At 38.0% G+C, this 19,240-nt stretch overlaps 1 protein-coding gene across 1 annotated transcript in view; it reads right to left on the bottom strand.

The window, feature by feature from the left end:
- tcf12 (transcription factor 12) overlaps nt 1–14,618 on the bottom strand; it is an 85,469-nt gene extending 70,851 nt beyond the window's left edge. The window contains exons 1-4 of the mRNA XM_080032549.1: nt 14,476–14,618; nt 13,587–13,675; nt 13,292–13,364; nt 1,008–1,081 (exon numbers count right to left, since the gene is read on the bottom strand). Coding sequence (XP_079888675.1) covers nt 1,008–1,081; nt 13,292–13,364; nt 13,587–13,658 — 219 coding nt within the window. The 5' untranslated portion in view covers nt 13,659–13,675; nt 14,476–14,618. The remainder of the gene's footprint in view (nt 1–1,007; nt 1,082–13,291; nt 13,365–13,586; nt 13,676–14,475) is intronic.
- Between the last annotated feature and the right edge of the window lie 4,622 nt (nt 14,619–19,240).

The raw sequence follows: 19,240 nt of genomic DNA, 5'->3' as shown, positions 1-19,240 counted from the left end.
ATAGGTAAGCTTATATATTTTATTGACTAAATATATTGGGTGCCAAGCACAATTTGTCTGTGTTTTTCTGATGACTGAGCTTTATTTCTTGGTGTTGCCATTGAGTGTCGCTGATTCCCTGAGTCAGGAAAACCTTGTGGTAGCTCTACGCATGGTCGAAGGTTGGCGTAGGAATACGCACACTTCTCCGCAAATAATGTCTTTATAAATACCAACGTTTGCCACCGCACATTTTCCCGCAAATTTCTTCCCGTCTACGGAAGGTTTTTGTGCGCCGCAAGCTTTATAAATGAGGCCCCTGGAGGGATAGGCTTCTCAAATCGCGTTGCTGCTCCACACTGAAATCTGGGACCAATTCAAATATGTGACCATAGAGCTTGCACGAGCGAACCGAAAATCGGACTGGGTGTGCGACCAGACCAAAAGCAGTAATAAAAACTATATAAAAACGTCTTTCTTTGCACTGATGGTCTCGTTTGCTGTTAAAGGTAATTTATGATTATCAGAGGAAACATGAGGCTGTTTAAAAGATATTTAAATGTTACCCGTTTCATTTTAAAATTATCAAGAGCAAAGTTATTTTCTCAATGGCACAGAAACAGATTACATAACTTCAATCTCGAGGGACAAAAAAACATTTTCTTTCGTATCAGAAACCAGCATGGGGGTAAGAAAAAATACATAGCGAATATTCAAAGGTTTGCAGCATTAACATATAATTTGATCTGAAATATTTGAAAAAGATACTCAATCTGAAAATCATATCTGATTCCAATACCTGTGTATTGTAATGTATTTGGTTGAATAAAATAAAAAATCATCCATTCCACCCCCCATGAAAACGGTAACCAGTCCTTTCTGTCACAGAGACATCGGTCTCTTACAACATGAGTGGGATAAGTGAGAATAACACAATGTGAATGTAGCGCTTGGATGTAATTAGTGTTAAGTGATGTGTGTTGGAGCAGAAAGGTCATCCAGAGGTGTTAAAGTGTGTGTCATCTTACCCGGGAGGACTCAAAGGGGGGACTGGACTCGCCACCTGGGGCCCAAGACGCTTGGTTGGTCCGCTCCTCCATACCTGTCAGAGAGAGAGATGCACGACTCAGTCAACAAGTCAACACACATAGTTCAATGTACATACAGAACATCTATATTCTCCAGTGAAAAACAACTGAATCACAAAGACACAATGAAGAGTGGAATCATAAAAACAATTCTGCTTGTTTTGTACAAACATTAATCGGCAACTATTTTGATAATTTATAAATCATTAAATCACTTGTTTTTGTTATCACCAGCTTCTTAAATGTTTGTATTTTTTGCTTTTCTTTGCCTTATCTCATATACATAAAATATATTTGGGAATAATGTAGCAGGTGGACCAAACAAGACCTGTGAATGTGTCTTTTTTATTGATATATTTCTAAATGTTCTGACAAAAAAATAATAATCAAGGAAATTATTGATGATAATATAATCAATAGTAACAACCATAATTAACAGGTATGAAAAAAACACGTGCAGTCAGCAGCTTAACACATGTGTTTACCCAAAAACTGATCAAAACTTGATCTTCCAATAGAAGCATTTATGAAGCTATTGGAAGCTAATAGTCAATAGTCAAATAAATATGCCTATTGAAGTTACTCTTCAGAGGTGTCCTCTATAAAAGTTTGAAATGTTGCAGATAATTAAAAGGACAGGCTTATGTTATATCTAAAGTCTATTTAACATTGAACTTAAGTATCACATACTAATTCGACTGACAATGGGTGTGAATGGGAAGTGATTTTAAAACTGTACATGTATATTTCTGATTGGAGATTAATTAGAAAAGTGGCTGGTCGATATTAAGCTTCATGACATACAAAAATAACATTTTCCATGGTGTCATTTTGTCTGCTTTTCATAAATCAAGGCCTAAACTAAGCAAAGTTTCATGAGATTAATGTACCAGAAAGCAATTTATAACTTTATGATTAGGCACTGATATAAGCCAGGCTACTCCAGACAGCTGAGCACTTAAACTTGATTCAACTCCTTCTTAAATAAGAGAAAACCTCTGTGTTTCATAAAGTCAAACAGATAAACAAATAAAATCCATAACTGCAACCAACTGCAAAGCAAAGACCATCTGGCATATATTGAAAAATATAATATCGGATCTTCAGAATCTAATTTAAGCGATAGTCTGCAAAACACATTTGATGCCTCAATTGTTGTTGCTGTTCGAAACAATATTGTGTTTCAGTAAAAGCCAAAGTCGCCTCAAATATAATTGCAGAGCAAATAAAGCATCACCATTCTCCATGTTATTGATTGTCATCATTACATCTGTCTCAAAATGCAATATCATTTGTTTATTTTTACACCAAATAAAAAATATATAATTTAAAAAAAATGTGTATGCTCAGAAAAGTAATATAGCAATGAAACAAATAAAAACTATTCAATATTAAGAATATTTTCAACTTTATAATTTAACAATTGATATTCGGTGCCCCGCATGCAGTTAGGTAATGAGAACAAAGCATGAAATGTAATGTACAGAACACAGTTATAAAGGCTGAAGTTCAACAATATGCATACAAAAAGCAAGCAAAGTCGGTAATCACAGATCAAAACTACTGAAACTATCAACTATCAGTTCTTAGTCAGAAATCTAATTATACACTTAACCAGAAAGTCAGCGACATTTTTCGCACCAGAAATCATGCTCCAGCGATCTTCACTTATAGATAAGTTTCATCCTCGTAAACATGTTGTTTTGCTGCTAGCACTCAGCAGATTCATTTCCTCTTTCAAAGTCTTCAGTGGCTTAAAGGTGACTCTTAACTTTGGGTGTGTCCGAGAAGTGGACATTTTGTGAGTTACATTCATATAACTGAATAAACAAACTTTCTTCACAGGAAAATTGGATCCCTGGACACTGATTGAAGTTAGAAAGCGACATTAAAAGTAGCTGTTTCACTGTCAGTTTTTACAGCAGCAGAGCTCACGGCTTTGTTTACAAACATATTCTAGTTTTACATTTGGTTCCAGTTGCCTGAAAATATTTTTTATTCAGTCATGATTATAGAATGATTGAATACTAAGAATTCTATATGGAGAAAATATGTTTCGTTAACTAACAGGCTGTGCAAATTTAAACAAATCCCCCATGGCCTCCCCTGACACTGTATAATGCACCTTTAATGTAAAAATATATAAAATAGTTCATTGTCTCACTTCTATCATTCACATTCACTATACAACTTTGAAGGGATATACTAAATTGGTCTCAATTGTGGTGCCGTGACAACCTGAATGTGACATATTGTAGCCTAACTGGGGCCTTTTTTTTACGCACTCAATGTAACAATGGTCAGTGTTCGCTCTCTGGGCCACTGGCTGTCATCTCGTCTGATTACCATCTCCTACCAGTGCTCAAGGGTCCCCTCTCCTCCTTTGAGCACAGGCAGGCAGCACAACAAGATTACTCACTGGCATCATAAGAGGAGAAAAAAGCTGCAAAAATGCATTGGCTTTGATTTAGGTCAAAGGATTTGTAGAACTGGGGCCGATTCCGATCCAATATTGGTATCAGGTGCTGATATGGCCTTAATACCTTAATCAGATATTAGACTGTCACCAATCCATATTCCACAGGCTAATTATTAGTACGTAATTAGGTCAATCCAGGTCCCTTTTCAAAAAATTATGTTGGACTTCTAGATGTTGTTGTTTCTTTACAGCTGTTGCTGCTGCATTACCATGCAGCCCAACTTGATTTGTACAGATTTAAGAACCAGCCATTGTTAAACTTTGAACTCATGTAAAGAAACAGTGAAAATAAATTGTTTTGGAAAACCTTTACATTTTATGTATCTGTGCATATATATCTTGTACTGTGTGGTTTACTTCACTCTTGTGTAAACTTACACAAATACAAACATAATAGTACATACACACACAGTATTTACACACCCAATATATTGATATAAATACTTTTAAGACAGGCAAGAAATCGCGATCATTATGAAATGTAATCATAATCATCATAACTAAACAATTACATTGTTATTCTTATTACTGGTATTTGTACTAGTAATTCAAAATATAAGACTTTTAATATTATATTAGTATTATAGTGTACTGCAGTTCTGCGTGTGGTTTGACTAAATTGTTAATGTTCCAATCAGTTGTTGATGGGACACTTATTATTGTAACACTGTACCAATGTTGACATTTCAATTCAGGGTAAAGAAAAATACTAAATAAAAACATTTCATTGCATGTTTACTGATTTTTTTTTAATAATTCAGAATGGCAGGAAAGGAGTTATCAAATTAAATAAAATGGTGTGGGGGAGATGCAGTGACTAGATATAGAGCAACTTCTTCCTAAACAACCATGATTTATTGGCGCCAGCATAGCATCAAAAAATACCTCAAATTTACCAAACTGCAAGAGAATAAAAGTTTGCAATCATTTGATGAGCACACACTCAAATGTCAGTTTATTGTGTACATCTTGATACAGCAAACGCAACAGCACTGCAATAATCATACCTCCTTGAAGTTCTGATTTTAATTTTTAGAATGGTGTTTTGAGGATGCAGTATGAGGTGCGGTAGACACTGAGATGTATTTTCTTTTGTCCTTAACATTCAAATAATTGAGGGTAGACTAAATATCAGCCTTTCAATTGTGTGAATTATGCAACAGAAACACAAAACTATTACTATTTGTAAATCTGTGGATATGTACAATTTAAGGAAAGGATTTAAGTGTTGGAAAATCAGGGGTCATATTTGCTCGTTCGGTTAAATTTTGGGTCCGTTCTGGGAAAGGTTTTAACTACTGAAAGTGACAAAAACTTAAATGAAAGAAGGCTACATTGGAGGGAAACACCGGAGGGAAATTTCTACTTTTTCTGTCTAGCTTCGGTCGTGGTCACTACACCCAACACTGCTTGAGGATTCAATATTATGCAGTCACTCAGCTTGTCCTGGCTGTTTGTGATGGAACATGCAGAGAGAAGTCCTAATAAAAAAATACTTGACTAGAAACATTTTATTCAGCACTTTCATAACAGACCGTAATGGTGGATACATTTTGGATCCTTGAATGTCCTGACAGCATGGTGACCCTGAAGTGTTTTTATATCCAGCATAAATTATAAGTGCTGATTGTACTGCTTGGATGTCAGGATTCAGCGCACACAAGAATTTTAAAGATGTATTAATTAAATCTGGAACTAAAGCAGCCCTGACATCTATTTGTTAGGTCACAATATAAAGCCTGTCTGCTGCAGTAAAAGTGGCTATTTGAGTTCCTGTGCACAGGCAATAATCAGAAGAGTGACCTTGGTTATGCAGGTGAAACATCATTATTCATAACGTATCTATGCATAAATAAAGAACATTTTCAAATGGTGTGGTCGAATTCAAAATATCGTATATACAGCCTGACCAAGCTCCAGTCCAATAGAAAGACTAAGGTCTTCTCTATAAAGGATAACTTGTTTCAGTGACTCTTAGGAAATACACCTGATCATGAAAGATCATGCCACATTGCAAAACCTCCAGCTTACTGACATGTAACATGTCCGATTTAGTGATACTGTCTCATGTCGGTAACCATTCTATAACAGACATTCCTGCACTGAGAAGACAAAAAATAATGGTGGCGTTTGCATGTAGTCCGGTTCAGTTAAAACACACTCTGGTACACAACACAAGAGTACAAGACACATACAGACACCCCATAATTCATAATGACATGCGATCAATTTGCAGGAAAATGACACAAAATAATGCTCACGAACACTTCTTTCTTTGTGAGCTCTTTATAACCGTGTGTGGGTCCATGAAGCGCTGATGAAGCTGGAAGATGCCAACAAAACCTTCCAATCAATGAGTCTGTGTAGCTTCATCTTTCCCGCTCTAACTCTAACATCACTATATAGCACACATGTATGTTAACTGATAAACTCAATAGTGTCTTTATTATTAGTAATGTTAATTAATACATACATACAAATATACATACATACAGTAGAGCGATGATCTGTTTTATTTTATTCACAACAATTGGTTCTGTTTGTAATCTGCTGCAAAATAGTTAAGACGTTTGGTTGTATTGGTATAAAAGTTTGATGTATTTTATGAAGGAAAAATAGACAAACAGACTGACTAAATCAAATCAGTTGTGGATAATACAGAAAATGACTGTAAAACATAAAAGTTAAACACATGCTTACTGTAAATGATCTAAATCAGGCAATACTAGGCTTTACATATTTTATAACAACTGCGATAACATCAAAACTTTAAACTGGCCAAACAATTTTGCCCAGGACATACAGTATAACATACCTTTACAATATAAACCCAAACAGGCATTTTAATATGCTTCCAATAGACTCTTAAACACCATGATCCATACATTCAGAAGCAAGAATTAACGGCATCTATGATCAACTTATATTGATCTATATTATTGATCTCAAATCACATACTGTTGGCACCAAAACCTACAAGGTCAGAATGGATGAGAAAAAAAAGGCATCTGGTCCAGACGGCATCTTGACTAAAATGAGAAATGAGAAATGTCAGTCATTTAAAAACTAGTTGACCTGGTTCCCAGCACAAATACTGTATGAACCACAATAAATGAATGGTCCCTTTGCACAAATACATTGATGAACAGTTGTTACATCTGTTTGATGAGAATATGAAAATATATACAGTATGTGTAACTAACACTGCAGGGTAATTAGTGACCTGACTCCTAAAAGAAAATCATGTACATTCAGAGTCTGGCGTATTATGTCTATGTTAATGTAAGCAAATACACCCCTGCTTTGCTGACTTGAACAAAGCCTTTGGCTCTATTTGACATACCGGTAATGGTTTCCTGTATATATGAACTCAGAGCTGTACCAACGACTGCATTAGACGCATGTATACAAATAATGAAGTAAAAACCTGACTGAGAAGAACCAAACAGATTTTATGGAGACAGGGTCAGAAAGGGTTTTGATGTCTCTGTATAAACTGCTTCATTCAGAGAAATATTCTAGAGGAAGTGGGGACATTTGTCTTATAGAGAGAAGTCAGGGAAAGAGGAGAGAAAGCCTATTGATTTGGTTGAAGACCAAATCAATAGGCTTAGGGGGAAATAGGGGGGCCCCCAGACTCTCTTACAGGGGTTTAGTTTTCTGACAGCGCACCTTTTTCAGGGCTTATTTGCAGGACTGTATACTGTAATTAAAACTTACATAGGCATAGTGGACTTTATGATCAATTGAATATATTTGTCAAATTGCATAATTAAGAATTTTTTTGTTGCATACTTTTTCCAGTGAAGGATCCTATGGTCCTTTCTCTTGTTGTGCCCCCCCAGTATTGTGGCTTGCATGATGCCCCTTTACAGGGTAACTGCATTATTCAGTGTGAAGTACAGTAAATACATAACAGCTAGGCTGTAACGGCCTGAATTTCGCAAATGAGGTTCAGGTCATTCCAATGTGTTTTATTTAGTAAATCTAACTTAAGCAGTTAATAGCAGCAAATATGCTGCACATTGAGTCACTCAAATTAACATGAAGTGATAATTTGCAGCTAAGTATATTTGCTTTCTGATTTAAACAGTAAACTCAAATCCGTTAATACATTTACAATAAGAGTTGTCAACACTACATTTGCCAAGATATTAGGGCTGTGTATTGGCAAGGACTACATGATGCGATACTCATCACAATAGTTGGATCACGATGTGGTAATGATATTGTGCATTTCAATGCAATGCATGTTGCAATATATTGCAATATTCCACATTGTTCAATGAAAATGTAAAAACAGAGCTGAAATCCAAGTTGCTGTGTAAGATATGGGTGGTCTTAATACATCACATCATATTATTTTGACAGTAAAGTGTAAACCTTTATTCAAATTACAAACACGGCAGTTCGAGGCAACTAGCTGTACTGCGACATCTACATGAGCAGAGGTTGTAGTTAATACAACCTGTTTAAAACCTGAATTTATTTTCTCTAAAATATTAATAAAATATTATTTCCAGTGATTATAAATCTGATAATATAACTGGTCATTTGTAACCAGTCAACCAATCACCGGACAGCAACAAAAGTGAGTCAGCAGTGAGGCTGTTTGTAGCGTCGCCCACCAATGAAACATGCAGTTAATCTTTTATTCTGGGCCCCACTGACAAACCATCCCACACTAGCTGCTCATCTAAGCTAGCAAATGCTCCACTACATCCCACAATGAAAATTACTTTTTCAATAGCAGCCATCCACTAGCCTGCTACACTGAAGAGTCAATGGTCTCATCACATTTGCATCATCAACACAGCTGGAAGAGAGCAATGATGAATCTCGGTTTGAGCCACTTTATGTATTTTTTCCCATCCATCTTTCTCTGGCGCACGTTTGAAGGGACTTGCCAGTCCCACTCTGCCTCAATTATCTGGCTATGCCCAGCTGAGATGCAATAATCCAAACCCTCATTCCATGCAATTTCCACACTTGTGTCTGCACACCCACTTGCCTTATGTTCACAATCACTTATGTGGCTTCTCCCCCTGCCTTGAGGATGAGAGACACAGGAGGACATATAGTATCAGGCTGCAGGAAGAAGGGATTTATATGGCAGGGGTTCATTCTGACATCATTTTGTAAAGGTTTCATTTTGCATAATTTAGTTTCCTTAGAAATATAAAAACAAGTCTTTCTACCTCGACATTACTTATAAGATACTAATGTCATCATTTATGCTTTATGCCAAAACCTGTGAACTAGAGCTAGACCAATATATCAGCCCGTCTGAAATTAGTTCATCACAGATAAAGTGAAATCAGTGTTTCTATCAGCCAACAACAACTCTTTAAAAAATAAATCTATGGAGCAATAGCAAGATTGTCTGTCATATATTTAAAGCCAACCCCTAATGCAAGCATATTTACGGTAAATGCACAGAGACGAGCCAACAGGCACAATGAGCGAGCAGCGCTGGCTTTTGCAGCTACGCAACTTTGGGGACATCGTAGCAGCGGGACAATGTAGCCTGCTGATTAATTCAAAGAGGAAAAACACCACACAATATAGAGAGCTGGACACAGACATTTTTCTCTCTTCACTCTCGCCGAGGTGACTACACACGGCTGTTTAACGCAAAAATTATTCTTTCGACCAATCCACGGACAGCAGTGTGTAGCTCCACCCTTTCGGCACCTTTCAGACGGCTTGGTACCCCAACGGAGGAGTACCGAAAATAGGAGCGGCTTAGCTCGCTTATTTTGGGGCCATACCCAACTTTTGGCAATGGAAACTCAAGAAAAGTGGGCTGAGCCGCACAGAACCAAGCAGTTCCGGTAAATGTAAACTTCTCAATAAAGCACAATGACGTCATGGACTTTTTAGCATGGTCCAAAAAAAAACATAACAATGTATAGTATGAAACCTTTGTTTATGTATGGAATGATATAAGATTGTATCGTAAATGGCTATAAATACACATTATGTTAATCGTGGGGAATTTTCTTTATCAGTCATGAGTGACTGATAATGGATAAAGCTTCTAACTCGCTAACACACAGTCCTTCATTGATTTCCTAATTTATTTTGAATTGCCTCAAGGGGGTGCTGCATCTTTCTAGGGCTGGCCCGAATTATTCGAATATTCGAATACTCGTTCGGAAAATTAGTATTCAGAGCTTAAATTGGTATTCGGAGCTTCGTTTTTTTTTTTTTTTTTTTTTTTTCAACATTTTTTTTTTGCAAGAAGCTAGTACTGCAATATAATGTCATCAAATAATTTTATATTTGGATATAAAAGTTAGTAATATTGTAGTAGTAGTAGTAGTAGTATTGCTCATTTAGGAGGATATTACATCACTAAGTGTCATAGCGCATCCATTACTTCACCTCCGAGTGTGTAAATCTTCAACAAAATATGCAGATACTGTCAAAATCGGTTCCAGGGAGTATATAGGGATTATTAACTTTTTTTTTTTTTTTTTTTTTTTATTAAAAAAAAATATATAGGGGAAGGTGGGGTGATTTGTGCATTTTGGAAGTTGCAAAACCCCTTGTTTCTAGAAAACCGTGGAAGAAATTGGAAATGTGACCACATATTTAAGAAGAGCCATCCATTTGACTCATCCTGTAAAGAAGGGAGACACAAGGAATAAGATATAAGCACATTTAAGCTCAAAAAACTGTGTTTTGCCTTTCAAAGTAAAATTTCCATGATCAAGGTTTTTTGATTATTGTGTCTGAACAATTATAGACACGTTTGAAAACATTTGACACATGTTTTAGTGCTTTGGTATGCTATACTTTGAGTCTATATAGTTAGCACAATGTCAACCCTAAATTGCTGCATCATGCCTATTATCCAAAATTCTGGGGATGGGGTGATTTGTGCGCAAGGGCCTGGGTGAGTTATAAGTAAGTAAGTAAGTAAAATGTATTTATAAAAGCACATTTATGACAGTTTGCACTGTCCAAAGTGCTGTACATAGTGCATTCAGTAGGTAAACAATGAAGGTAAAATAACAATAACCAAAATAAAAGACGTAAAGCCCATACATCCACATAAACACAGATAGTAGTGCAGAGGTAAGTAAGTAGTGCAGAGGTTAATGGGGAGGAAACACCAGGGTGTACATATGGGTTTTGAGCCTTGATTTAAAGGCAGAAATGTAGGGGGAATCACATTTGTCAGGTGGCAGTTGGTTCCACAAGCACGGAGCAACTAGTGCAAAGTACATTTCTGAGAGTTGTGCCAGTGGCATGGCTGTATACGCTGGTCACCAAAAGAAAGTGATTGTCTACAGTAGCTCAGAAGAGGGTGACATCTCAATTCCACTTAACGACACCACTGATGAGAGTTCAGATGGCCAGAAAGATGATGATGGTGACTTTGTCATTGTGACACAATGACGCACAAATCACCCCACTACGTGGGGTGATTTGTGCGACAAGACAACTTTTTTTCCGAAAGCTATATTTCTTAAACAGTTTATTCCAGATCCAAAGTTTTTATTGCCAGGGATGCACAACATCCTGAAATATATGTACATATTTGAGTTGGAGACATAACTGTCAAGGCCTCACTTTAAAATCACTTTGAGTAAAAAGTTGCACAAATCACCCCACCTTCCCCTATATATATATATATATATATTTTTTTTATGTTGTTTTTGATGGTGTGTTTTTCTGGAACGAATATTCGAATATTCGCTCGGAAAAACCAACAAATATTCGAAGCCTGAAAAATGGCATTCGGGCCAGCCCTACATCTTTCCTGAACCTGTCACCATGGCTGCAGGCTAGGCTTGCTTATTGTATCCTCCACAAAGTTTTAACATTGTTTGATTAAAAAAATACATGTCCTTTCTAGGATGTAATAAAAATATTTTATTCTTAAATAATTGTAAGGTAAAAAAAACTTACTTTGTAAATATTACTGTGATGTCTTTTACTGTGACATCACAGTAATATTTACAAAGTACGGTTTTTTTTAACCCTATATTTCTCTTTCTGTGATGTCACGAGAAAGAGAAATATAGGGTTAAAAAAAACACTCTTTCTGCCTTTTCTCAGGCTAGGATGAACCGATTTTAATTTTTTTTGCACATTTATACTACATAGGATCTCAGAATTCAATACACCTTCATATTCAATCCGGTGAAGTAGGCCTTTAAGTAACAATATTTAGTTCATATTTTGTTCAGGATCGTGATAACAATGATTCAGTCTTGTGAGATAGGGTTATCATCATTATTTTGGCCAGGGTAATCAGGACAGGACATTTCGATAAAATCCAATGTCTACTTCTGGGTCATTAAAGGTGCTGTAAGCGGAATGGTTCTTTTAGCTAACTTCCTGTCAGTTACTGCAGTTAGCAGTCCCCTCGCTCGTCCCTACATCACCACATTAATGCACTGCGGTCTTCAAGCAGCGAGTTATCTAGCATCATCTAAGATCCATAAGTGTGATAAAAACATGATAAAAACCATCAAAACAGACATTGGGAAGGATTTTTAACTGCCCCGCCATCGTAGGCGCATAAATTCACCCATCTGTCGCTCTGGCGTGCACCGGCAGTGAGACCATGAGTGAGACGGGGGTCTTTCTCTCTTGTGATCGGATAATAATTTCGGGATTCCCCGAAAAGTTTATTAGCCGATTACATGCAGAGCAGCTGACTGAGAAATCGTCTTTATGAAATGTGCACATTATGAAAGTGATCACTGTATGAATAAAGTGCGATTTAACACTTATATTAACATAAATAAACCGCTTTCTTCACCTTTAATAAATTAAATAAACATTTTTGTGGGAACCTTAATTGGCATGCGAGACATTACTTAATCAATTTAACTGAAATTTCCTTGTAATTTGAGTGACTGAAAAGAGCACACACACACACACTTGAATGACTATGCATTCTTAAATTCATCCTCACAAGTCCAACAGTTCATGAGTGACAGCTCTGTTCTTGTGTCATTTGTCTTTGTCCACTAAGTGCACGACTTTGGTTTCACAGATAACCGACTACAACAAGGCTTTGTGGACACACACAAAACATGCTTTCAGAAAACATAATGCTTGATTGTTGACTGTCTCTAGTAGCACATCAGACAATAGATGTGATTCGATTCTTGTCCTGTAGCATTTATAGCCAGGAAGCGATCTTGAGGCGGGGGAATTCTGTACTCTTGGTATGACGACTGAACCATCCACAATCCTATTAAGCTATAAAGATAATCAGGGATATGAGATGTGAAACGCCATAACATCACTCACTATAATTCACCAGCAGCTCTAGTTCTGATTATGCTCAGAAGGATCTCACTCGGACATATTAATTAACCTAATTCAATGAAATCTGCCTACAAGACCTCACAACAAACCCCTGATAAGAACACAACATGCAGTATCTGTGAACTTATATTCAATCAAACAAGATGATCAAAGCGGCCAAGAAATGCCTCCTTTATGGATCTGACGATACGGTAAAATACGAGTGCTGCGTTTCACCTTGATGGCACTTAGATCAAAAAAACATTTACACATGCCTATGGCCTAAACCGTGCTTTGTTCTACATATTCACCAAAGAACTCCACTATAATTCCAGGTGGAGAGCTTATGTTTCAAGTGCCAGATGTGCACAGCGAAGACGAGCAAAGAGGAGGGAAAAGAACCACATGCAATGCAAGACTGACTACTGAACAAGTTTGCAGGAATAGGGTTTTAACTGGGATCTGATCCTACCTGATGCACTGAACTGACTGCTTCCAAGTGTGGTGGGCCTGTTTTTCCCTCCGCTTACAGGTGGAGAAAACATCTAAAAAGGGAAAAATATCAGACATGCACCTACATTTAGAGCAAAGACTCGACAAGGTATAAGCAACCATTCAAGGTTAACAGCTGCAGATACATCTGAAAAGGTGTTTTGTAAAAATCGCAATTTCCCCACTAATGTGCATTGATCAACGAGTCAGGCTTTTTAGCCTATTTGGTCCTTAGAGGTGAAAAAGAGAACAACAACAACAAAAAGCCATCCTACCGCACTAAAGTCTAGCAGGTCACTTAATTCCTTATCGGTTCCGAGAGCGGCAATCCGCTGCTGAGGGTTCATCCTGGCGATCTAGAGACCTGAAGAAAAAACAGCGTCCCATCAGTTCACATCTCTGTCAGTTTATTTAGTAGCCGCAGGAAATGACTGCCTCCATAGGAGGGAATAAAAGCGAGATAGATAGATAGATAGATAGATAGATAGATAGATAGATAGATAGATAGATAGATAGATAGATAGATAGATAGATAGATAGATAGATAGATAGATAGATAGAATAGCACGAGTTCTAGATGCAGAACAAAAGATCATCACAGTGAATTAAAGTTGGATCATGAGACACTGACACTTTAAAACCCCCTTTATCTAGTGATTAACAGAATGATAAAGGTGTAAGCGCTTTGAATGGATGAGGAGCCATGGGACCTGAAGCATCGCATTATTGCCGTAACACATGTTTCCGCTTGTAAGACATGCATTTGTTAGACTGTCACTCACGATGCCTGTCAGTGATTTTTATGGCATTTTTTGTTTTAAACCTTAAGGATGGTTACGTTTAGTGGAGGAACCGCACGTCACTCAGATACTCAGCTAACGTTAGCTGCAGTTAGTGGTTCGAGTGGATTTTTTAAACAGGAGCTTAATTGCGAGCTGCAGAGGTTGTCAATGTAGACACTTGTACACACAAAACATGCATTTTCTGACATAGCCTAAAATAAATTGTTATTCAAGATAAATTACATAGCCTAAAACATAATGCACATGGCAATCTCAATCCCCAGCTCCAGAATATACAAAACGATGGTTCTTTCTCAACTCCCCAACTTATTTCACACAGACCTGTCCGAAAGCTTTTGGCGAACTCCAACTGATACTTTACCTTTTTCCGATTAAAATCCCTACTAGGGTGATCTGGTGAAGACTTGTTTTCTTGCAATAGGAGTCAAAAAAGCAGAATGTGGGCATAAATGGCAATATAAGGGGGAAATATCCTCTATCAGTTACGAGTTTCCCTTAGGCAGACATTTTTGCTTTGCGAAAGACTCAGCACCACGATGACAGTGGGTGTTGTATCCCTCCGCCGCGCTCAGCCACATGACGGTCCACTCAGCGGGGGATGCTGCAGGGAGTCAGCTTTACCTCCACTAAGGTGCATCACAGAAACACATCTTTACAACAGGTTAGATACCTACTAGTACTAAACATTCATTTTGAATAAGTTTTATGTTCAAATAATGTCCTGGTTGAAAGGCTATATTTTTACAGCATTAGATAGGCCGAGATAGATAGACAGATAGATAGACAGACAGACAGACAGACAGACAGACAGACAGACAGACAGACAGACAGACAGACAGACAGACAGACAGACAGACAGACAGATAGATAGATAGATAGATAAGATTTTAATGCAAGATATTACTAATGTGCACATTTAAACCAAGAATGTGCATTAAAATGGAGGAGTGTCCTCTCATGTAGGCTAATGATTGCCGTTGAACTCCCACTACAAACACTCTGCTGTCTGATTGTGCAGTTGTGTCCATATCTTTCCTCACAATCACAAAGCTTATTTCTGCAGGTTTAGAATGCAGAACATAGCCTACATGTTTTTATATTTACACTTGTCTTACTATATACCACTAGCCTGGCTCCGCCCGCCTACCTACTTCCGCCCAAATTTCATTTTCCCTGCAGTAGTCAGTCTGGTGGTGGGGCGTATTAGTGAGATTTTTCCGAACAGATTTCTGAGTATCCAATCAGCGAACAGAGGAAGTGGCTGAGAACGATGAGGGTCGAAGTCGCGCTCCAGTTTCAGTTGAATGCTGCGTTCCCTGATGCTCGGAACTCGGAAACTTCCGACTTGTTAGTTCCGAGTTCCGACCTGTCTGTGTTCCAGTGCATCTGCTCGGGAAAGTATGGACGCCTACAACCTTTCTCATCCAAATAACTAAACGTTAGGCTCTAGCAAGTTACCGTTGCCAGGTACCGGTAGATCCATAGACTACAATATGTAGTGAAGTCGGAAATTTCCGAGTTCCCTGAACGCACCGTCAACAGCCGGCTCACGACCAAACGTTATGCGATTGGTTGGATAAGCCAGAGTGGCACTGCGCAGATCCAATAGTTTTTAACTTCAACAGACACCCGCCTCCAAGTGAGTGAACGTTTGCCAATTACAGCACTTCCAGACCTTCTGTACAAATGAAATGAAGTACGATGGTCTGGTAGCGCCAGGCTAATATACCACCTGTATCCAATATTCTATTATTTTTTTACGATTCTATTTCTTATCTATTTAATACTTTAATGTATATTTTGACACATTTTAACTTCGTACTATGTGCTGTTTTTTGTGTTATCATTCACGCATTAGTTGCTCGGTCTGTGGGGACTTGGGTTGGGAACCAGAGGGTCATCGTTTCAAGTCCATCATAGTAAGAGTCAGAGTGTAGATTCAGGCCACAACTGAGCAAGGCATTGAACCCCTAAACTAAGGGCACATCACCTATTAATAGAATAATCTCTTACAGGAAGACCTTCAGAAGTCATATGAAAAATATCATAAAAATTAAAAAGCTACATTATATATGTTATTTCCATGTTTCCAGCATGTATCCAACCTGCAAGGTGCTCTTTAAGTTATTTTTACAGTATAACTTCTAGTCAAATTGTGCTTTTAATCTGAAGGTCAGATAGGAAGTGTAGTCGCTGTTGACGGAAACCAGGCGGGAATTTACCGGTACTTGAAATCCAATCTCCTGTAAATTATAGGTCCATGGTTTTATCTCATTTTAAAGTTGGTATCCCTAGCATTACATTTAGTTTATTGTCTGTTAAAGGTGCTGTAAGCGGAATGGTTCTTTTAGCTAACTTCCTGTCAGTTACTGCAGTTAGCAGTCCCCTCGCTCGTCCCTACGTCACCACATTAATGCACTGCGATCTTCAAGCAGCGAGTTATATAGCATCATCTCAGATCCATAAGTGTGATAAAACATGATAAAAACCATCAAAACAGACATTGGGAAGGATTTTTACCTGCTCCGCCATTGTAGGCCCTTAAACATTCACCCATCTGTTGCTCTGGCGTGCACCAGCAGTGAGACCATGGGTGAGACGGGTGTCGGTTTGTAACGTTCTCTCTTGTGATTGGATACAAATTTAGGGATCCTCCAATAAGTTTATTTGCCGATTACATGCAGAGCAGCTGACTGAGAGATCGGCTCTATGAAACGCGCACATTATGAAAGTGATCACTGTATGACTAAAGAGCTTCTTAACAATTATATTAAAGGAGCTGTAAGCGGAATGGTTCTTTTAGCTAACTTCCTGTCAGTTACTGCAGTTAGCAGTCCCCTCGCTCGTCCCTACGTCACCACATTAATGCACTGCGGTCTTCGAGCAGAAAATTATCTAGCATCATCTCAGATCCATAAGTGTGATAAAACATGATAAAAACCATCAAAACAGACATTGAGAAGGATTTTTACCTGCTCCGCCATTGTTGGCGCATAAACATTCACCCATGTGTCGCTCTGGCGTGCATCGGCAGTGAGACCATTAGTGAGACGGATGCGGACGGGTGTCGGTTTATAGCGTTCTCTCTTGTGATTGGATAAAATTTCGGGATACTACATAAAATGTAATTGCTTAGTAAATGCAGAGCAGCTGACGAAGAGATTGGCTTTATGAAACGTGCACATCGTGTAAGTGATTACTGTAGGAATAAAGAGCGATTTAACACTTATATTAATATAAATAAACCGCTTACTTCACCTTTAAGGTCATAGTGAGTTAAAACAATGGTGATTGATCCTACCACCCACTGATGAAATATCTTGTATTTCCTGCTTTGCCCAGTAGGCCTATTACGATCTGAGGGTCGGTGCCGAATTTCCCGCATTATCCAAATGCGCAGCACATTTTAGTGACTGACCGGGCGCAGCAGGTAGCCCATTGACTCACAATGGTGGATAAACAGATAAAGAAAGAAGACCGTTCAATTTTGAATCCGAAGCAATGGTCTAGGTCCTGGGTAAGATTTGTATGCGTTTCATTTAGCGGAGGATATCTCAACTGTTATAGACTAATATGACCCCATTGAACAACATGGGATGTGTGCCAGAATTACACTTTGTCTAAAATGTTTTATAAAATATGCAAATGAGGCAATATCTCATTAAATATGCATAGCCTATATAAACCCTTTAGTAGAGGTCCTGGATACGATTTGTATGCACTTCATTTAGCAAAGAATATCTCAACTGCTATAGACTAATATGACCCCATTGAACAACGTGGGATGTGTGACAAAATCTCTACCCGGGACGAAAGCCCTGAAAATGACCACAACAGGTGACACTAGTATCACACACTACATGGTGAATGGGACTTTTTGTTCCTTTATATATATCCTCATACATTTCTACAAGATTAATCTTCATATTAAGAGAAATACTTTTTTTATTAGGCTACACTTTGTCTATAAAATTTAATAACATATGCAAATTAGGCAATATCTAAATATGCGTAGTATATAAACCTTTAAAGTTACAGATTTTCTGAGGGGATCACAATGTTCACAATGACAATGATTATAAGGTCATAGAAGAGTGTAAACATTCTGATTTGATATATAATGAAAATGGCTAAAAAACAGTCAACCTATTAGGCTACGTAGGCTACTGTGCGCATATTTGGCCTGAGCGTGCAAAAACCAGGATTACAATTGGCGAAGCCTTGCTCAGGTGGAAGGCGTTGAAACATAAAGGGGATGAAGTCAGATACCGCCGTGTATCTATTTCTGGTATGTAGCATAGCACACTTTTTTATTTAAACAATGCTGCTACCTCAGTTGTCTGCTTGTTAATAACCTGTCCTGCTGTATGGAAAAAACTATTCTGCAGTATGTTGTCTGCAATCAGTTTTTACTAAAGTTGCTGCGGCCCTATACTCAACAATCAATGAATAACTAGGCTAAGTGTTTCACTAGCCTACGTGTGAGAGAGTGAAACAGATAATTTCTAGATTAGTAGCAGAGTTGTATATTGTACTAAAGAGATGTATACAACTTGATTTCAGTCCACCATTGTCAAGTAAAACCCTGTAGAAATATTTAATGGGCCTATGTAGAATGGTGTGCATGGTGTGTTTAAACACTTACATGTTTTTCTTGGAATATGCTACTCCGAGACCGATGTAAAACCTTTTATATATGGTAGTATCTATGTGTATAACACAGTCCTGTAGCCTACTTTCAATGTGTGGGACTACTTTTTCCTCCGCCGCGCTTGCGAGAAACCAGACAAGAGGACTGCAGTGGAGTTGGGTTCACTTTGGCTGTCGCTGTGGCTTGTCGATGCACAACGTGCGTAATTAGTTAAAGTATGAGCTGCATTGCGTAGCTTTTTCATCGATATATGTCCGTCACATTCAAGCCATTGGCAAAACGAGTTTACCCAATGTTAGTTAAGCCTGTCCGTTCCACAAAACTCTCTGTACTATGGCAATGTTTTCAAACTATTGTCGTCCGTCGACATTGACGTGCAGGCGCACAGGAAGTGAGGAGTTTAACGTCACGAGTCACGACAGAGGATTGGATACAAATAGGACAGCAGCTACCTTTTACAGTACAGTCTATGACA

This window comes from Ammodytes marinus (assembly GCF_949987685.1).
Source record: "Ammodytes marinus genome assembly, chromosome: 1".
Lineage (NCBI taxonomy): Eukaryota > Metazoa > Chordata > Actinopteri > Uranoscopiformes > Ammodytidae > Ammodytes > Ammodytes marinus.
Note: the sequence above shows the minus strand (reverse complement) of the source record. Positions and strands in the feature narration are given on the sequence as shown.